At 40.7% G+C, this 21392-nt stretch overlaps 1 protein-coding gene across 3 annotated transcripts in view; it reads left to right on the top strand.

Annotated features, from left to right (window-relative positions):
* Positions 1-21392, top strand: part of ARHGAP42 (Rho GTPase activating protein 42) — a 326179-nt gene that overhangs the window by 132719 nt on the left and 172068 nt on the right. For all 3 annotated transcript variants that reach the window (XM_077298474.1, XM_077298472.1, XM_077298473.1), the window contains exon 4: positions 14438-14509. In XM_077298474.1, the coding sequence (XP_077154589.1) occupies positions 14438-14509 (72 nt within the window). The remainder of the gene's footprint in view (positions 1-14437; positions 14510-21392) is intronic.

Genomic DNA, 21392 nt, shown 5'->3' on the forward strand with positions numbered 1-21392 from the left:
TGGACCCTCTCCTGGCTATTAATATCTGCCCTCAGTCACTGGCTTTACCGCTCTGGCGGAGAAAATTGCGCGGGAGCCCACGCCAATTTTTTCCGCCATTTAACCCTTTATTTAAGCAGCTACAGCGCTAAAATTTTGCACATACACACTACTAACATTAGTAGTGTGGAATATGCAAAAAAAAGGGGGATATGAGATGGTTTACTGTATGTAACCATGTCTCATATCCTGTCGGGTTTGTGCAGGAGAAATGAAAAGCCGGCAATTGAATTACCGGCTTTTCACATAGATCGCGCTGATTGAAATCTAAATACAGAATATATATATATGTGTCACAATGACATATATATATATATATATATATATATATATATATATATATATATATATATATATACTGTATATATGTTTTCCCTAACATTTGAGCACATAAATCCATTAGATGTCGGTTTTGCAAGCCTGCGCGAAAATCTCGCAGTACGGATGCCATACGGATTACATACGGAGGATGCCATGCGCAAAATACGCTGAAACACCCTGACTACGGATCAATATTTTGGGAACATTTCTCCGTATTACGGCCGTAGTACGGACGTATAATACGTGGCGTATTGTCTTACGCCAAGTGTGACGCCGGCCTAATACTGTGAAGGCGGTGGCCCTGATTGTAGCTCACAGCGGTTGGGACATCGCAGCCGGTGAGTTTTGTAGGGTGGCTTTTGAGGTGAATGTGTCTCTGCCCGTGTGCATTAACAATGTGGGCTGTGCAGACAGGGCTTTGCATGTGGAGTGAGTGTGACTATGTGGAGTGAACGAGGCTTGATACATACACACACACATACTCAGCTTTATATATAGATTCTATGTTCATTAATGCATCCAAACTTCATTTATTCATTGTTTGCAGACATCTTAGTGCTTAGGGTCTGCTGTAGTCTCTTGTTTGTAGATAGATAATATATAGATACTCACGTAGTCAAAATTGTTGGTACCCCTCGTTTAATAACAGAAAATCCCACAATAGTCACAGAAATAACTTAAATCTGACAAAAGTAATAATCAATAAAAGATCTATGAAAATGAACAAATGAAAGTCAGACGTTGCTTTTCAACCATGCATCCACAGAATTAAAAAAAAAAATTAAACTCTTGAAATAGGCCTGGACAGAAAAGATGGTACCCCTGAAAATAATGTGACAAAACAACATGTTAAATCACGGTGTGTCCACTAACTAGCATCACAGGTGTCTACAATCTTGGAATCAGTGAGTGGCCTGTATATAGGGCTACAGATGCTCACTGTGCTGTTTGGTGACATGGTGTGTATCACACTCAACATGGACCAGAGGAAGCGAAGGAAAGAGTTGTCTCAGGAGATTAGATTGACATGTTAACAGGGCAGTACGGTGGCTCAGTGGAGAGCACTGGGTTCAAATCCCACATTGGACAACATCTGCAAGGAGTTTGTATGTTCTCCCCGTGTTTGCGTGGGTTTCCTCTGGGTTCTCCGGTTTCCTCCAACATTCCAAAAACATACTGATAGGGATTTCTAATTGTGAGCCCCAACCGGGACAGCGATGACAATGTGTGCAAACTGTAAAGCGCTGCAGAATATGTTAGCGCTATGTAAAGATTATTATTATTATGTTAATGGTAAAAGTTATAAGACCATCTCCAAGCAGCTTGATGTTCCTGTGACTACAGTTGCACATATTATTCAGAAATTTAAGATCCATGGGACTGTAGCCAACCTCCCTGGACATTACCACAGGAGGAAAATTGATGATAAATCAAAGAGACGAATAATACGAATGGTAACAAAAGGGCCCGAAAAACTTCTAAACAGATTAAAGGTGAACATCAGTGTCAGATTGCACCATCTGTCCTTCGTATGAGCCAAAGTGGACTTCATGGGAGACGACCAAGGAGGACGCCATTGTTGAAAAAAATCATAAAAAAGCCAGACTGGAATTTGCCAAACTACATGTTGACAAGCCACAAAGCTTCTGGGAGAATGTCCTATGGACAGATGAGAAAAAAATCGAACTTTTTGGCAAGGCACATCAGCTCTATGTTCACAAATGGAAAAATGAAGCAAATCAAGAAAAGAACACTGTCCCTACTGTGAATCATGGAGGAGGCTCTGTTAGGTTCTGGGGCTGCTTTGCTGCGTCTGGTATAGTGTGTCTAGAATCTGTGCAGGGTACAATGAAATCTCAAGACTATCAGGGGATTCTAGAGAGAAATGTGCTGCCCAGTGTCAGAAAGCTTGGTCTCAGTTGCAGGTGATGGGTCTTGCAACAGGATAATGACCCAAAACACACAGCTAAAAACATCCAAGAATGGCTAAGAGGAAAACATTGGACTATTCTGAAGTGGCCTTCTATGAGCCCTGACCTAAATCCTATTGAGCATCTTTGGAAAGAGCTGAAACATGCCGTCTGGAAAAGGCAACCTTCAAACACGAGACAATGGAGCAGTTTGCTCTTGAGGAGTGGGACAAAATACCTGTCGAGAGGATCAGAAGTCTCATTGACAGTTACAGGAATCGTACAGTGATTGCCTCAAAACGTTGTGCAACAAAATATTACGTCAAGGGAACCATCATTTCTGTCCAGGCCTATTTCATGAGTTTTATTTTTTTTAAATTCTGAGGAAGCATGGTTGAAAAGCAATGTCTGACTTTCATTTGTTCATTTTCATAGATCTTTTATTTATTATTACTTTTGTCAGATTCAAGTTATTTCTGTGACCATTGTGGGTTTTTCTGTCATTAAACGAGGGGTACCAACAATTTTGACCATGTTTGTAGATAGATAGATATGAGATAGATGATAGATAGAAGATAGATAGATAATAGATATTAGATAGATAGATAGATATTAGATAGATAGGAGCTTGAGTGGCTACATTGACACGTGTTTTGCCCATCCATGTGCTATTTATCAAGCAGACATACACTGACCTATAGAAGTACCGGTAATCGCATATCAGCTTTTTATTTTATTTACAGATCTTTGTGTTTTTTTTTGTAAAACTCGTCCATTCCAGTCTGTGGGGATCCTTCAAAGTCCTTGTTCACTTGACCATATTTTTATTCTGGATACTGTCGGTAAATAAAAAGATCAGCACTCAGACCCATGTTATTCATTGGGGCAGTGCAAAAACAAGCTATTTTTTTTTTCTCACTGTTTGAAAAAAAAATGGCATCGTCCTCTAGTTTCTTCTGTAAATCAGATGAGCCTCACCCATTCAAGTCTATGGGTGCACAAAAACAATCCATTTTTATGGCTACATTGCAATTCTGTCTTGTAAATGACTAAGTGCTACGGATTATATATGACAAGTGAGAAAAAATAGTTTTCTGGGTGAAACTGAATGATCTATTATACGCTCATATGACCATACCTTAAAGTTATATAATTAGCGTGGAAAGTTCAATCTGTCAAAATCTATAACCCATCCCATAAGGTAAATGTCGTACACAAGGAAAGTCGGAATTAGATTTTTCTTTTACCATTTCATATCCATTTCAGATTTATTTTCTCATTTTTCGCTACATTACGTGGTAAAATGAATGGTGTCTGGTAAAAAAAAAATGTATGGCTCTTGGAAGTAGGGGAAGGAAAAAACAAAAACTTTGCCAAGTTGTAAAAGGGTTGATCACACCCTGGATCCCTGGATGTGGGTAAAATTGGCGGCGTCTTTTTCAATACTTTAGGGTATGTGTCCACGTTCAGGATTGCATCAGGATTTGGTCAGGATTTTTCATCAGTATTTGTAAGCCAAAACCAGGAGTGGAACAATTAGAGGAAAAGTATAACAGAAACACATGCACCACTTCTGCATTTATCACCCACTCCTGGTTTTGGCTTACAAATACTGATGTAAAATCCTGACCAAATCCTGATGCAATCCTGAACGTGGACACATACCCTAAGAGTCCATGATTCTTTCATAGCGTTCCAAATCATAATTTTTTAAAAAAATTGTATCGTAATTTTTTATTTTTGTAATTTTATTTTTTTATCAACATTTTTTATTTTTGTAATTTAATTTCTTTTTTTTCAAAAATGGTGTAGCTGAAAAAATAAATAAAAAAAATTTACAATGAAAAAGCAAACCCGGACACAAGTCACTCTGAAATAAAGAATAACAACTATGGCCATATATTGCGCATGCATTAAGAATTGTGTAGAATTTAAAGCCATAAATATCCCATTTGGTCCTGATGGGAAAACCAAAAATTCCGGTTACCGAGTGGTTAACTGGAGCAGTCATCTATTTGCCGGCTATCTCCGTATGATAATATGTGCTGTAATTGAGAGGTTTCATTAAGTGCCGCGTTATCTAATATCTACATAGCGGCACAAACCTGCATTAATACCGTGCGCGGGCATTTCTCACCGTCTTGTCGATTCAACACAGCCGGCAATTAAGTGTCTGCGGAAAATAATTCAATGAAGTATTTAAGGTTTCACAAGAGAAGGAAACGGGCTGGAAAATATTCTTCCTGCCATATAAAAGCATTCCTAGTAATGATCTGTGAATGATTTATGAGAAATCCCTTGTGGCAGTTTATTAGAACCACTTGAAATATCAAAAGCCCAGTGACAGGAAGTGTAATGTGCTGGTAGGCTGGGAAAGCGGCACAATAGTAATGTACTAGAGGCAGCGGCTTATTAAATGGTTTAATCTACTATGAAAGCCTTGATTGACTATTTAAGTAGCAGTCTCCTTGATGAACATGCCCGCCGGGAGACTCGAGATGCTGCCCTAGTTCTACGGGGAATCTGAGGTGACCCATGTAGTAATTCAGCATTATCAGGACAAAGCCTGGAGCCTAGTTTTCTCTGTTAAATAGGATCCATCATTAGGTCAAATGTGGGCAGTATTCCATTTTTAATGAGTATTCCATTTTTTATTTTTTTTAAATCCGTCCTACGGTTCTAGAGATACGAGCCTTTTTTGACTGCTAATTTTTTATGGTCATTACTAAGGAGGTGCGGCTCACAGGCTCCTCTAGGGCGTGTCTTTAGGCTGCTCTGCATAATTACCCACTGAGACACGCCCCCTTTAAAAAACATTAAACATGAACAGTGAATAATAAGGCCCATATCTCTGGAACTGTATGACAGATTTACAAAAAAACAAAAACGGAATACTCAGGGGAGCAGTAAGAATAAAAAATAAGCAGAAGCTGCCCACTTTTGACCTTCTGACAGGCCTTCAAGCTATTCCGGAGGCTGTACGTCACTTTGCCTTACTTAGAGATTTTACTGTATATTTAAATTGTCAGGGATAATAAAAAAAAAGTGTTGAAATTCAGCTCCATTAATATCTTTAGCCTGTATCTATCCAAGGTTGGCAGATTTTAAAGTCTGTATAAGCTGCAAAGACGTTTATATTTTATTGTCTATATTTCTTTTTAGATATTTTGTGTATTTATTTTGTCAAGCACAAATATTTTTGTTTTGTCCTATAGTTGATCTAAAAATGACCTATTGTTTTAATCAATTTTTTGCGCTAAATGTATTTTTTTAAATTATTTGTTGCTAATAGATACAGATTGAGTGTTGTATAAAAGTTACTGGCATAAGGTATAATTGTGATCTGCGCTATGGCTGGTTCGTGGTCTGACCATGTTATCAGCAGCGAGGAGAAACTCATTTTTCCTCTTTGAAGACCATGTTTATGAGGGGGCATAGTATTGCTTGTGCGGTGGTATACGTGCGGGGTTTGATTTTTATTTTACATTTTTTGATTGACGTCAGATCTGGGATTTAGCAATATTTGCGAGCATATAAAACTGGGGTTTATTGTAAAGTCTGGCCTTTAACAGAGTAAGATCAAGGATTACCATGTTCCGGCGAGCGGCCATATCTTCCTGATGGGACCGGTTTGATTTGTAGATGTTATAAACAGAGGGACGTCTTGTCCTCTGCATTGATTTTACAACTTCGGAGCACGAAGGTCACACGATTAAAGGGAAATTGTTATTTTGGATCCCTGCTTAGTGTATGAACAAATCTTGACTTGACGGGTTACAAAATAATTAAAGTAGAAAAACAAATCTGATAAATATATTGTTCCAAGAAGTATGATGCTGAATTTAATATTATGACTTTTGTTTTAATAAATTATTTTTGCACCAGACATTAACCTTTTTTATGTTAGTTTGGGAAGGACGTGACCACAGTCAGCTTCTTTATAGATTATGAAAATTATACATTTTAAAATCAAGGCTGAATTTACAGTTAGTGCCTTATAACAGAAAACGTCATGTCCTCCCCCACTCGTGATTTCACTGGGTCAAAAATGCCCAGTTTATTCCGGCTGCTCCCCTGAGCATTCTGTTTTTTACTTTTCTAAAATTTGCCATGTTGTTCCAGAGATGGCGACATTTTTGTATTCAGAGCTAATTTTTATGACCTTAATTGAGAGGTGGGACTCTCAGGATTATTTTTTGGGGGGGTGTCTTTAGGCTGCTTTGCATAATTAAACCGTGAGCACTTCACCTTTTGGCTTGACTGCTTCCTTTGTAAAGGCTTTTCATGGTAGGAAAAAAGATGAGTTGAGATGCAATGCCAGAAATAGCTTGTAGACAAGAGTGGCGTGGTTTCTGGAGGAAAAATAAAAAGCAATCGATCTCTTAGGCTCACCTTGGGAGGTAGATCCACAAAGCCTCAGGTTCTGGTGGATATACAAACCCCAGCTTCATGTGGGAGCAGCTGGCTTTAGGGCATATGGAGGGGAGAGGATTTGCACCATTAGAGTAACGGACCCAGGAAGGCTTCAAGGTAGGAAAAAAATGGTTTGAGTTGCAATGCTAGAAATATCCCGTCGTCAAAAAGTGGTGTTGACTACTGCCAGGTACGACCGGGAATCATTTGAGATGGACGGCGATGAACTAGAAGTTGTAAAGGACTTCAACCTATTAGGATCATGATCAATGATAACTCAAGATGCAGCAACAACACCGGACGTCAATAGGAGAATGGCTATGGGCAAATCAACAATGAAGGTCTTCAAATCGAGGAACATTTTACCGGTGAGGAAGACACGGCTCGTACATAGTGTAGCCTTTTCTGTGGTAACATAGGGATGCGAAACCTAAAACAGAAGAATTGTCGCCTTCGAAATGTGGCGCTGGAGAAGGGTGTGATCAATACCATGGATGGCAAGATCAACAAACAAATCAATTTTGGAACAAATCAAGTCAGGCATGAAACTTGAAGCAAAGATCGCCAAGCTACGACTTACCTACTGTGGACACATCATACGAAGAGAGCAATCAGTGGAGAAGGACGTCATGGTCAGAAAAATAGAAGCAACTAGCATCTAGACCAGCATCTCGATTGCTTCATACTATAAAGATAATGGTGGAGAAGATCCTGGTGGACCTATCTAGGCTTGCACAAGATCGATTTAGTCTATAGATCATTCATCCATCAAGTCGCCATGGCTCCAGATCAAGCCCAAAGCCTGTTAAATAAATTCAATAAAATTCTGGAGGAAAAGAAAAAGCAATCAACCTGTTAGGCTGACCTCGTCAGGTAGGTCCACGAAGCCTCAGGTCCCAGCGGAGTGCTGGTACAGCTGACTGGAGGGCACGAGGTGGTGTGAAGACTTGGACTATTGGCAGCATCCACAGGGGAAGGATCTGCCTGGAGCACTCTGGACAGAAGTAATCGAGGTATTATGCGCATTCTCTTTTAAGAAGTAAAAGGTTCTAGCAGCTTAAAATAAAATTTTATTACCTTCCCTTCAAAATATAGTAAATAGTAATCTATATGGTATTAAATAGAAAATACATTAAGAAAGCACCATTTTGTTGCTAGAATTTGTGTTCTTTGTTGGATATTATGACACATCGTCTTGTAGTTACCCAGGTGTAAAGAATCCTTTGCTATCAACATCTGCTTTTGATCTCCAATTCCCAGCATGCTTAGTTGGCTTTAGACAGATGACAAAGCATGCTGGGAATGGTATTTAACAGAATGCAGGAAATCTACAGGTACGATCGGTTTTGCTCTCACTACCTACAGTAATAACAAAAATAATCTTTAAAGGAATTCTTTTAATTTGTATCATAAAAAGCGTTTCCACGTTCATGAACCTGTTTTGTTCTCAGCATGTTGGCGCCATAAAGCCCACAATGAGAAATGGGGAAATGGCAGCTCCCACTTAGCACAGGCTAGAAGATTCTAAAACTCCCGTCACTTTTTAGTGCTCTCTTTATTACCGTTAAAATCATTTTCAGAATTTCTAATATTCCTGTTTTCATTGTTTGCATTCCACTTTAGTTCTGTATTCCGCCCCATAGAAAACATTATTGTACTGCTGAGAATAGATCTACTATAGAACCGAGGATTATCCTTTTTTTATTTATCTTTTATATGTGGAGATTTTAACTCTGTTTATTCTCGTTTACGCATAAAGGTTTTATATATTAATAAACCTCATAGTTGGGGTGACTCATATACAAATACATTGACTCATTTACGCATGCCATATTGTCATATTAATATCTATCTATCTATCTATCTATCTATCTATCTATCTATCTATCTATCTATCTATCTATCTATCTATCCAAAAAATGGAGGCAGCACACCATTCATAGTTTCCACTATGAATGATGTGCTGCCTCCATTTTTTGGATTTCTATAATTGAGGTTTGATCTATGCCTGGGGGGCTTTCCACCCGATTTTTCTTTTTTCCTCTCTTATGTATTCTTGTGCTGCTCTAATATTCTTCTTTTTTATCTATGTATCTTTCATGCAGAAATTGACAGGACTCCAGAAAATATAAAAATAATAGAGGACTTATGCACATGTGCTTATATATGGGCTAACCTTTCTCAGCTATCTCGATCTCCGCTTCTTTCCCCCGGGTCCGCTGCTCTCTGTTGTGCTCCACGTTGAGTTTTACAAGTTGCCTGCAATGGATCAATTAAGTCATCATCTCTTTAGACCAATTTAAGGCCCATTTAGACACACACCTGTGTTTTGGGATTGAGACTCTAGTGTTCTGTGTTTTGTATGCTCCATTATCTGTACTACTGTGTTTCGACTTGCATCCATCCTTGCTGGGTTCCCCTCCATCTGTGTGCCCACCAGCCATGACAAAGCAACCTTTTTTTATGGGACCCTAACCATATCTATCATACACAACTCTCATGGTCTAAAAGCCTATAACTATAAAGGGCTGGTAGAACTCAGTGCTAATTTAATACAGCCTTAGGTTATGTTCACATGCTGCGGTTTTTTTTCAGCCGGCAAAACATAGTCTCTTGGCAGTAAAAACACCTTCAAAACTCCCAGTTTTTTTGCGTTTTCGCTGTTTTTTTTGGGTGGGGATGGCACATGTGCGTTGTCTACAATACATGTTTAATAAAGCTAGTTTTATTCATCATAAACACCGTTGCATTTTTTTCACTTTCTCATTACTTTTTATGGATGGAAAAACTCTAAAAATGCCGAGAGAAACCAGATCTCCACTTTGCACTGACGAGGAGCAGAACCCCGAAACAGTGTCTGCAAATTGAGATTCTGGTTTGGCTTTTGTCCTAAGTCATGTGACAAGGCTCGATAAAGGGTCGACATTGACTGTTAGGATTGCTACTTCCAATCTATCTATATCGAATATCTATCTATCTGTCTCATTGTATAGTTGTTTCCATTGTCCTGGATTATTTCTGGATCTTCCACTTGGTTAGGATATGTTCCTTTCCCTTTCCCAGGTAGTAGGAATCTTCATCTGTTCGTAGCATATATTTGCGATAAACTATTATAACTGACCGGCTATATTCTGTACCTAAAACTCATTCTCCATTTGCGACCTCCATTATTTACCTGCTTAGAATATGACTTACATTTATTTTGGACTTCCAGCAACATGGTCATTATCTCTGTATATGAATTCTAGGTCCCCTTCCTCTAATTTATTATGTTTTTGAATATGGCTTGGGAAAATCTGACATTGCCTATCCCCTTACTTGGTGGCGATTTCTCGTTTTTTTTTTTGTTTTTTTTTTTTTCATTTTTGTTTTTTACTCCCTGTCTTCCAAGAGCCAGAACTTATTTTATTTTTCCATCAATATAGCTGTGTGAGGGCTTGCTTTTTGTGGGACCAGTTGTACTTTAAAATGACCTCATTGATGTTACCATGTGATGTATTGAAAAACAGGAAAAAAAAATCCAAGTGCATCGAAATTGCCAAAAAAGTGTATTTTCTTTTTTTTTTTAACGAAATTCACTATATGGTAAAACTGACCTGATAATATGGCACTCCAGGTCAGTATGAGTACTGTTACCAAACATGTATAGTTTTGTTCATATTTTTTTAATAACTTTTTTTCCCCACTTTTCCACTGTATTTATTAGTCCCCTTAGGGGACTTCAAGCTGAGATTGTCTGATCGCTTGTGCTACACATCCGCCCTCCTATGTAAAGGGAAAATTACGATCTCCTATGAACGCCTATAGACTGGCTTTTACAGGAGAATCATAATAACTGGCATGGTGGTCATCAGCAGATCCTGGCTGTCATAGCAATCCATTTGCGTTCTCCAATCACAGGCACCCCAATGTGAGCATGGAACGACTCGTCCCCCTGCCTTTGCATGTTAATTGCCGCTGTCAGAGATTGGCAGTGGCATTTAACAGATTAACAGCCGCTGGCAGAGCTCAGCTCCACCTGCAGCTATTGGAGGCACATGATGACTGAATATATCAGCCATCATTTGCCAGGAAAGATGCTGATTGGATAAAATAATGTGTATGTTTTTGTTCCTTTAAGACGAGGAATGTGAGTTTGTGCTGGACAGATCCGGACACTTTAGCAAATGTTTATTAGAACAGATCGTGATGGAATATTGTGTTCACGTTAAGTCACTGTTGCTACCTTGTATGGTCTCGGCTATTCGTAGTGTTTCTCCTGGTGAGATAAAATTAAACTGCATTAATTAAAGAAAAATATGTTATCTCTACAACTTGTAGATGAAATATAGTTTGACTGGCCAGTGCCCTAATGTGGGCACCACAGTCATCTTCTCATCAATTCCATTTATGGTTATGTTATGCTTCATTGTGTTGATTTTAACTCCTGATGACCATATAGAACAGGGGTGTCAAACTGCATTCCTCGAGGGCCTCAAACCATGAGTGTTTTCAAGATTTCCTTAGCATTCCACAAGGTGCTGGAATCATTCTGTGCAGGTGATTAAATTATCACCTGTGCAATACAAGGAAATCCTGAAAACATGACCTGTTTGTGGCACTCGAGGAATGCAGTTTGACACCTCTGATGTAGAAGGTACCTCAGGAATGTTTTATCTTCTGTTTGGGTCTTCAAGCTTCCAAATGGTGTTTTCATGAGTTCCGTGGTTAACGCCATCCATGTTGTTACTTGTCATTTTCTTTCTCTTTCCTTTAAAGGTACAATAACTCTAGAGTCATGAGGCTGAAACCTCGTACTTTGAGAACTTTGAGGTCTGAGGACCTGCCTATTGTACTAGTCATCTTAGTCACATTACTTCTTCCCGCCCTGATCGAACTTCTGGCCAGATGTCCCATGTCTTCAAACGAGCACCTCTTTGAACTATGTTGGTCTCAATTTGACATAGATACAGTTAGGTTCTGTGGTAGACTTTTATCCTGTAGGCCCATGGCCTACAAGACATTAGTACCACCGTATATACGGTGCAATTACATTAATGCAATGTACCCAGGTGATCTTTGTGCAAGGGAGAAAAGGACTTAGTCTCTCGAAAAAGATGAATATACAGTAAGCATTATTTTTTTTTTCAGGGGTTTGGAATGGGACCCGTTCTCTTAAGGGGTCACTATTACTGTTTTATGACGTGCACTACTTGCCTTGCACCTGGTGTTGACCATCCATGCTACACCAATCCAATCTGGTCATTGGTTTGGAAGGTTAGGCTTCTCTTGGCCACTTGTTTGAGTTTTCGCTGCCGTTATGCCGCACATATGGAAGTCTACGGAGCATTACTGTAAACCCATATATCCCTGATATCATACATAAAACAAAAAAATAATCATGGCATGTTCTCTTGGAGGCCTTATGATTTTAGGGTAGATTGACAGTACTACAGTGCCATGTGAGTGCACAAGGAGTGCCATCTACTCCATAGTATGGAGTCTTATTGGCTCCATGAAAACAGATCGGCCATGTTCTTGATGCCTAATTATTAGAAGACCATGTTTAAGGCAGATCTGCTGGTTGTCATATTTCTTTTAGTCACATTTCCCAGGCCAGCTAGCCATGTATTTTTTTTACATTCAAGTGGGGGAAAGTAAAGGTCATTGCCCCTCTCGGAGTTCATTAATATTGTTTTTAGTGATAAATTGCCTAAGTTCTGCCTTTTCTCCTTGGGATAGTTCATAAAAGCCAGGAAATGCCTTTTTTTTCTGAAGAATTCCAGCTCATGACTCGAATATTATAGACCGGTCACACATTCTCAACTAAATGCTCTGGTGCTTCTATTTCTGTCGACGGCCTATCCACAAATCTGTCAACTCGGCGCTAAATTTATTGTGCAACTTGAAAGAAATCTATATTTGGAATCAATATTTTGTATATGAAACATGAGTGCAACTTACATGCCAAGTGAGATTTGTGATGCCGAGAGGGGCTGTCATTGGAAAAAATAGGTTCTGAAATATAGTCGGGCCTCACAGAAAACAATGTCGAAAGTACATCTGTTTTCTCGCAATATTTTTTTTTTCTCGTCTTTATGAATATTATTTTTTTTTTTAACAGCTGAATATTTTATGGATTTTATCATTAGAAAGAAATGTTAAATGTTTTTAACAACTTGACTTCACATTCAACTTTCCACAAAGAAAAAGAGCCTATGCCCCTTCGTTATCAGGACTGATAGAAGTTTCTATGCTGGACAGAATTATAACAAAAAATGTAATGAAAGTTTAGTTACTCTTCAAGTTATCCCCTACCTGTAGGCAATGGAATAACTTACTGATCTCTAGGGATCTGACCGCTGGGACTCTCTGCAATCTTGAGAATGGATCCTTGTCGGAATAGAGTGGAGGTCAAGCCATCTCCAGCAGTCCCATAGGCACTGTGTGTTCACGCTCGACCTGTGCTGTATTCAGAGCCATTCTCTCTGGAACACTGGGGTGGTCCTATCAGTTGGGCCCCAAGCGATTAGTAAGGTATCACCTATCCTAATATAACTTTGGTATACATACTATGGCACCGATTCTTTAAAGCAATTTTTCTTCTCGCTTAAATTGAAAAAGTTGGAATTGCACCAAAAATTTGCCACTTTTGGTGTTTTTTTCCCCAACCAAAGATGAGATAGAGTTGGGACGGGATGGGGATTGCGTATGGGTGTGACACCACAGCTCGTCTAATTCATGACGAGCTGTGGCGTTCCCTACGCCAGTCTGATGTGGCACATGGCGGTGCACTCCACTCGCCAGACTCTTACATGCCCCATCATCACGGCTGGCGAGAAAATTGTTGGTCTTGATGAATCAAAGCCAATGTCTTAAGAGGTGGTCTCACCCAATATATAACTTTACAAAAAAAAAGGTAAAATAAAAATGTTTTCTTAGGAGGGATAACCTATAATAAAGCAATATTGCTATAACTTTCCAAAAAAGTTTCTGTATGAAGAAACGTGGAGGGGTGCGGTAACTTTTTTTTCTTATTTTACCAGTGGCTTAGAATTGGTAAAAGAAGCACCGCACTAATCCTCCGCAACTCCTATTTTCACCTTGGTGTGTTCTCGAATTGGTCTCTGCCCCATGGACCCATCTTTATACACAGAAAAGTCTAGTAATTGTCTGCTGGACACAATGGGGACCCCTGAAGCCGGTCAGTGATACCTAGCCTTTCCTGTATAGAGACGGAGCTAGGAAGTATAAACTGTAGGGGACCAAAACATGTTCGGAACTTGGGCAGCAAAAATCGGTGAGATGAGGATTGATTCTCTGAGTTTGTAATCTTTTCAGAGCCATTCATAAAAAATGATCTGCATTTTTTTAATTTCTTATATATTGCAGTGTACCCTCCAAAATCAATAAAATATTCTACAAAGTAGAATAAGGATGAATATGCATTTTTTTAATTCTTTTTTTTTTTTTTTAGAAAACCTGCACTGACTTTTTTTTCTATTGGCTGTACAAAAAAAAAATTTTGACCACACCATCAAATTTAAAAATATTTCTGCGCTACACAATAATACCTTGGTGATGCCTGACATAACTGGTTGCATTGCTCTCATATGAAAACTCTACTTTTTTTTTTTTGTTTTTGCTAATTATTAATGATTTGCTAAATTTTGTAGAAGCTGGGTAAACTGCCATGTGAAATGGGAAAAAAAAGCAATTTAACTTATTTTAAGATTTTGTTTGCTTCAAGTTTTTTTTATTTTTTTATTTTACAGATCCAGAATGCCAATGACGTTCTAATATCCCCCCTGGAGAAGTTCCGAAAGGAACAGATTGGTGCGGCAAAGGTACATTTAATTTTAGCAAGAAATAGTGATCATGTTGAAATTAGTTATTTACGTGCACTTTTCAAGTTTTTATTTTCCTTATGCATTTTTTCTATTCATTTATTTTTTATATTTATGACATAACTTGTCTTTTGGTTACCATTATGTATGTCCATTGTGGTACCGTTATGTGCTGTATACTACCGTACGCCTCTTCTCACTATTCACTCAATGGTCACTGTTTCAAATGTTGAAATAAATCTATTGCACAAGTGAATATTAGAATCTTTTTAATATATTTAATAGAAATGTTCTTTTTCTCCACTGTTGAGTCACTTCTGCCCCCCTCTAGCACCTAGTTTTTTTTTCCTCGGCTCCTCAGCAGATTATTCACTCTGTAAAACTGCTAAAATCTGTCTTTGTTAAAGAGAGGGAGATTTCCGGGTCCTTTAGGGATCAGATAACTGATTCCTATTGAAAACGATGGAGATGAGATTGGTAGGGGGAGTAGAGGGCAGTAGGCATAGACCCTCATATCATATTGCAGCCTCTAGTCTCACATCATTGCTGGATTCACTGCTACACTGCTCAATATGGCTGTATGATGTCCATGTGGCTATAGCTTCTGAAAATGTCCTTCATAGAATCAGAAGAGCAGGAATGCCTCATGTCTGTGTGTTCTGTGTCTGTGATACATTATAGTAGCTAATCTCCACCCACTAGCTCAGAGACAGCTGAAAGACATACAGCCTGCGAAAACTGGTGCTTAATGCAGGATACAAGCCATATAATGGCCAGAAATAGTGTTATTTTTCATATACACACATGACAGCTTATTATGAGCAGTCATCTGCTATGTCAGTCATTTTTAAATACTTTGATGCATTTATAGCATTTGTCTTACAAGCGACTGATTCATGCTGCATGTCCAGAATGTGAGAGGTGCATGTATAGTGCCCATCCTGAAAGTGACTGGTGTGTGGCGTTTTTCCAGCATGTAAGTGGGGCAGGCCATAAATATTGTGCATGAGTGGTGCATGTATGGCAATTGTCCAGCAAGTGACTGTTGTGTGGCACGTGTCTGGTGTATGAGCACTGTGTGTGAGTGGCACATTATTATTATTATTATTTATTTATATAGCACCATTAATTCCATGGTGCTGTACATGAGAAAGGAGTTGTATACAGAGTTATAGATATCGTTAACAGTAAACAAATTTACAGTGACAGACTGGTACAGAGGGGAGAGGACCCTGTCCTTGCGGACTTACATTTTATGGGATAATGGGGAAGAGACAGGAGGTCGGTGTGCTGCAGCACTGGTGGTGGTGAGGCGGCAGCTTGGGTGGTTGGTAAGGCGGCAGCTCGGGTGGTTGGTGAGGCGGCAGCTGTGGCAGTGGCGACGTGGCAGCTCAGGTGGTTGGTGGGGCGGCAGCGGCTCTGGTGGTTGGTGGGGCGGCAGCAGCTCAGGTGGTTGGTGGGGCGCCAGCGGCTCGGGTGGTTGGTGGGGCGGCAGCGGCTCGGGTGGTTGGTGGGGCGGCAGCGGCTTGGGTGGTTGTTGGGGCGGCAGCGGCTCGGGTGGTTGGTGGGGCGCCAGCGGCTCGGGTGGTTGGTGGGGCGCCAGCGGCTCGGGTGGTTTTAACCAAATATTTTTATTGTGCAAAAGAAATACAATAAAATCCATTTAAATAACACGGTACATTAGTGTTTTTGATTTTTAAAGAAACAGAACCACCCACCCCCCTCCCCCCTTGAAGACCAACCCCAACCATACAATACTCTTTGAAAGAAGAGAAAAAACATTACATACATATTTACTATTAGCATCATTATACCACCACCCCTCAGTTATTCCCGTCCAGCCATGGCTGCCACAGCTTTTGAAAAAACCCCATCCTATTTCTCTTATTATATATGCTTTTTTCGAGCTGGACAATATGATTCGCCTGTGCAATAAATTCTCGTCTAGTAGGAGGTTCCTCCCTGATCCAATACCTTGCAATCACCTTTCTCGCAATGAACAATAATCTAGCAATTGCCATTTTGGCAGTTTCGTCGGTCAGGATTTCCTCCACATACCCAAGTACACAAACCACCGGATCCCGAGGAATCGAACACCCATAAATCACCCCTATCTGGTTCAGCACTACAACCCAGTATGCAAACAATCTGGGACACAACCACAACATGTGCAGTATACCCGCCTGAGACTGGGAACACCTGGGGCACCCAGAGTCATCTCTCAGCCCGGCTTTAAACAACATATCAGGTGTCCTGTAGGCCCTATTTATCACGTATAGTTGCGACAGTCTCCCAATTCCAATATAGACTCCCACCTATCGTCGTCTATTTGCCCCAGTTCAGCCTTCCATTTCCCTCTGGCCTTAATAGGGTAATCCATTAGAAAGGTATGTAGTAAATCGCCATATACTTCGGATATTGCCCCTTTTGTTCCGTTGTTATTTTATATAAAGTCCAACATTAGATCCTTCTGAATCACTATAGGCCCTCTCTTTTTTTGTGCCTGAAATGCGTGCTGAACCCGTCTATATTGATACAACTTTAATCCCAGGAACTGAAATTCCTGCTGCAACACATCAAAAAATTTAAGATTCCCGTTATGAATCAACTGACCTATTAACCCAATGCCTTTTTCCCTCCACTCTCCCATTCCTTCCATATGATTAAATTCTTGAAAAGAGGAGTTATCCCAAAACTCAGTGAATTTCACAACCCCCCATATACGTTTAATCGTCTGCCATACCTTATGAATTAACCCCTTCATGCCGCGGCCCTTTTTCGTTTTTGTGTTTTCGTTTTTCGCTCCCCTCCTTCCCAGAGCCATAACTTTTTTATTTTTCCGTCAATATGGCCATGTGAGGGCTTATTTTTTGCGGGACGAGTTGTACTTTTGAACGACATCATTGGTTTTACCATGTCGTGTACTAGAAAACGGGAAAAAAATTCCAAGTGCGGTGAAATTGCAAAAAAAGTGCAATCCCACACTTGTTTTTTGTTTGGCTTTTTTGCTAGGTTCACTAAATGCTAAAACTAACCTGCCATTATGATTCTCTAGGTCATTACGAGTTCATAGACACCTAACATGTCTAGGTTATTTTTTATCCAAGTGGTGAAAAAAAATTCCAAACTTTGCTTTTAAAAAAAAAAAAAAAAAGTGCCGTTTTCCGATACTCGTAGCGTCTCCATTTTTCGTGATCTGGGGTCGGGTGAGGGCTTATTTTTTGCGTGCCGAGCTGATGTTTTTAATGATCCCATTTCGGCGCAGATGCGTTCTTTTGATCGCCCGTTATTGCATTTTAACGCAATGTCGCGGCGACCAAAAAAAACGTAATTCTGGCGTTTCAGATTTTTTTCTCGCTACGCTGTTTAGCGATCAGGTTAATGCTTTTTTTTAATTGATAGATCGGGCGATTCTGAACGCGGCGATACCAAATATGTGTAGGTTTTTTTTTTTATTGTTTTATTTAGGATGGGGCGAAAGGGGGGTGATTTAAACTTTTATATTTTTAATATTTTTTTCACATTTTTAAAAACTTTTTTTTTTTTCACTTTTGCCATGCTTCAATAGCCTCCATGGGAGGCTAGAAGCAGGCACAGCCCGATCGGCTCTGCTACATAACAGCGATCATCAGATCGCTGTTATGTAGCTCAAATGCAGGTGTGCTGTGAGCGCCGACCACAGGGGGGCGCTCACAGCTACCAGCGATCAGTAACCATAGAGGTCTCAAGGACCTCTATGGTTACCTTCCTGATGCATCGCCGACCCCCGATCATGTGACAGGGTCAGCGATGACGTCATTTCCGCCCGCACAGCCGGATGCGGTAGTTAAATGCCGCTGTGTGCGTTTGACAGCGGCATTTAACAGGTTAATAGCGGCGGGTGAATAGCGATTTCACCCGCCGCTATTGCGCGCACATGTCAGCTGTACAAAACAGATGACATGTCGCGACTTTGATGTGCGCTCACCGCCGGAGCGCACATCAAAGCAGGGGACCCGACATGCACCGTACGCATGTCGCGAAAGGGTTAAATTTATGGTGTGAAAACAAGTTCCCAATTTCTTAAATAGACCTGCCTCTAGACCCTGACCCAAGGGCCACATGTCAATAATATGTACCAGGCTGCTATGCCCCTGCCCTTTCTCAAGTCCTTCCCCCCATCCCCTAAGATGCTGGCTCTGCGCAGATAAAAAGTATAACCAGGGATTAGGCAGGGCAAGTCCCCCCTCATCTTTAGGTCTCTGCAGTATCACCTGCCTAATTCTAGGGTTCTTCCCACCCCACACCAATTCCCCAAATAATGATCTTAGTTTACGAAATCTGGTCAGAGGGATCCATACCGGGGAGTTATGCAAAATATACAAAACCTGTGGCATCACAACCATCTTAAGGAGATTTACTATACCCACCACCGACAGATGCAACTTATTCCAAGCTGAGATTTTGGCGCGTAATTTATTTATTAATGGCTCAAGATTAAGCTCCTCAAATCTAGTTAAGGGAAGAGAAACCTGGATCCCTAGATATTTAAATTGCGACACCACCCTTAATTTCGTACTCTGCTCCACCTCCCCCGTACAATCCACTTCCCTATCCACATGCATAACACTTGATTTATCCCAGTTGATAATCAATCCAGAAATCTGCCCAAATCCTTCAATTAATGAAATCACATTTCTTAAAGGCTCCCCAGGACCCTCAAGAAAAAGCAAAATATCATCGGCATAAAGAGCAATTTTCTCCTCCATTTTCCCATACACAAACCCCTTTACTCACTGAGACCTTCTGATAGCCGCTGCCATAGGCTCCACCGCTAGAGCAAACAGCAACGGAGACACCGGGCATCCCTGCCGCGTACCTCGAAACAGTTGAAAGCTTTCCGACAGTGCATTGTTCACCCTAAGTTTAGCCACTGGAGAGGAGTACAGGAGCCTCACCCATGACACAAAAACTGGCCCAAACCCAAAGCGGCCCAGAACCAACCATAGGTATTGCCATTCTATACTATCGAAGGCTTTATGTGCATCAAGGGAAACTACCACCCTCCTACCAGCATTCTCCGCCGGTATCTGCATATTGAGGAATAACCTTCTCAAGTTAATGGCAGTGGATTTATTAGGCATGAAACCGGATTGGTCCGAATGAACCACCTTCTCTATCACCCGAGTCAGTCTGTTCGCCAAGGCTTTAGCCAAAATCTTAACATCTGTTGTCAGGAGTGATATCGGTCTGTATGACTCCGGCAACCGTGGGTTTTTATCGGGTTTAGGAATGACCACAATAGTGGCCTCCCTCATGGAAGCAGGCAATATTCCCCTCTCCAGTGACTCCTCAAAAACCCCCAACAATCTATTCAACAACTCTTCAGAAAGGACATCATAGATCTCAACAGGGACGCCGTCAGCCCCCGGAGCCTTCCCCCCCGCCATTGACCTCAAGGCACCCTCCAACTCTTCCACCGTAAGCGGCCTATCTAACGAATCTCTATCCTCAGCTTCCAGCCTAGGTAAATTCGCCTCCTCTAGAAATCTGTCAATTTCACCTTCCCTCTGTCCCGTGTGTGATGCATACTATTTACTATAAAATCCCTTAAAACCTTCCAAGATTTGGGCCCCTGTGTTACAATGCTACCATTTTCTAATTCCAGAGCATGCACGTGCGTCGAGTCCCTCTGAGCAGACGTCACCACTGATAGCAGGTGACCCACCTTCTCCCCTTCCGCATAAAAGGCCTCTCTTTGGAAAGCTCTCGCCCTCTGCTTTGCGTAAGTGTAATTTGTTAACCTCCTCCTGAGCCATCTTCATACGGTTCATGGCGTCCTGAGAACGTAAATTACTCAATGCAGCCTCCGCTGCCTTCAATTCCTCCAATATAACTTTGTCAGACTCCCTTGTTTGTGTTTTATGCCTAGATATCCCTTTAGATAATATTCCCCTCAAATAAGCTTTCATGGTATCCCAAACCACATGTTTCGCAGCACTGCTATCATTAAATTTAAAAAATTCCCCTATCTCTTCCCCGATCTTTCCCATGTCAAGAATTTGTAGCCAGAAGGGGTTAATCTTCCAACCCAATTTAGCCATCTCCCCAGGGCCTTCAATTTGCAGTGTTACTACCAATGGACTATGATCCGACACTACTCTAGGCATATAGTCTACCTCCTGTATCAACCTATCCATTCCTTCATTACCTAGAGCCATATCAATACGGGATAGAGAGCCATATGTCGCCGAATAACAGGAGAAACAGTATATGTCATTATTACGAACTCTCCACATGTCCCTCCATGCCACCTCTTTCAAATAGCTACCAAACGCTGTTAAATTCCCCTCCTTCCTCAACGTAGCATGTTGCCCCCTATCCCAGTGATCATCAATAATATTGTTCACATCCCCAATTATGAGCAATGGAACTCCTCCCCACCTGCCAGATATATTTAGGATTTCCTGTAGTTTTTTCCCTGAGTACGGTGGAGGAATATACACTGACACGACACATAACAGTCTAGCATATATCTTACACACAAGGAATACATACTGTCCATCACTATCTATTACCACCTCTACCTCCTCGAACGCTACACTTGTATGTACAAGTATTGACACTCCTCTAGCATAGGCCGAGAATGTCGCATGATATGCCTTTCTCACCCATCTTTTCTGCAATAAACGCGTTTTTTCTTTAACTAAATGAGTCTCTTGAAGGCATATTAACGAGGGTCTCTGCTTCAAAATATATTGCAAGATAGCATTACGTTTGGTATCATTCGATAGACCCCTAATGTTCCAGCTCAAAATTTTAACTCTATCTCCCATCATTTTGCATAATGGTGAAACTTCTCAACTTCCTTCCGTTGGTCTCCCTTACCCCCCCAACCTGAGCC

The sequence above is a fragment of the Ranitomeya variabilis genome, chromosome 3 (assembly GCF_051348905.1).
Source record: "Ranitomeya variabilis isolate aRanVar5 chromosome 3, aRanVar5.hap1, whole genome shotgun sequence".
NCBI classification, from domain to species: Eukaryota; Metazoa; Chordata; class Amphibia; order Anura; family Dendrobatidae; genus Ranitomeya; species Ranitomeya variabilis.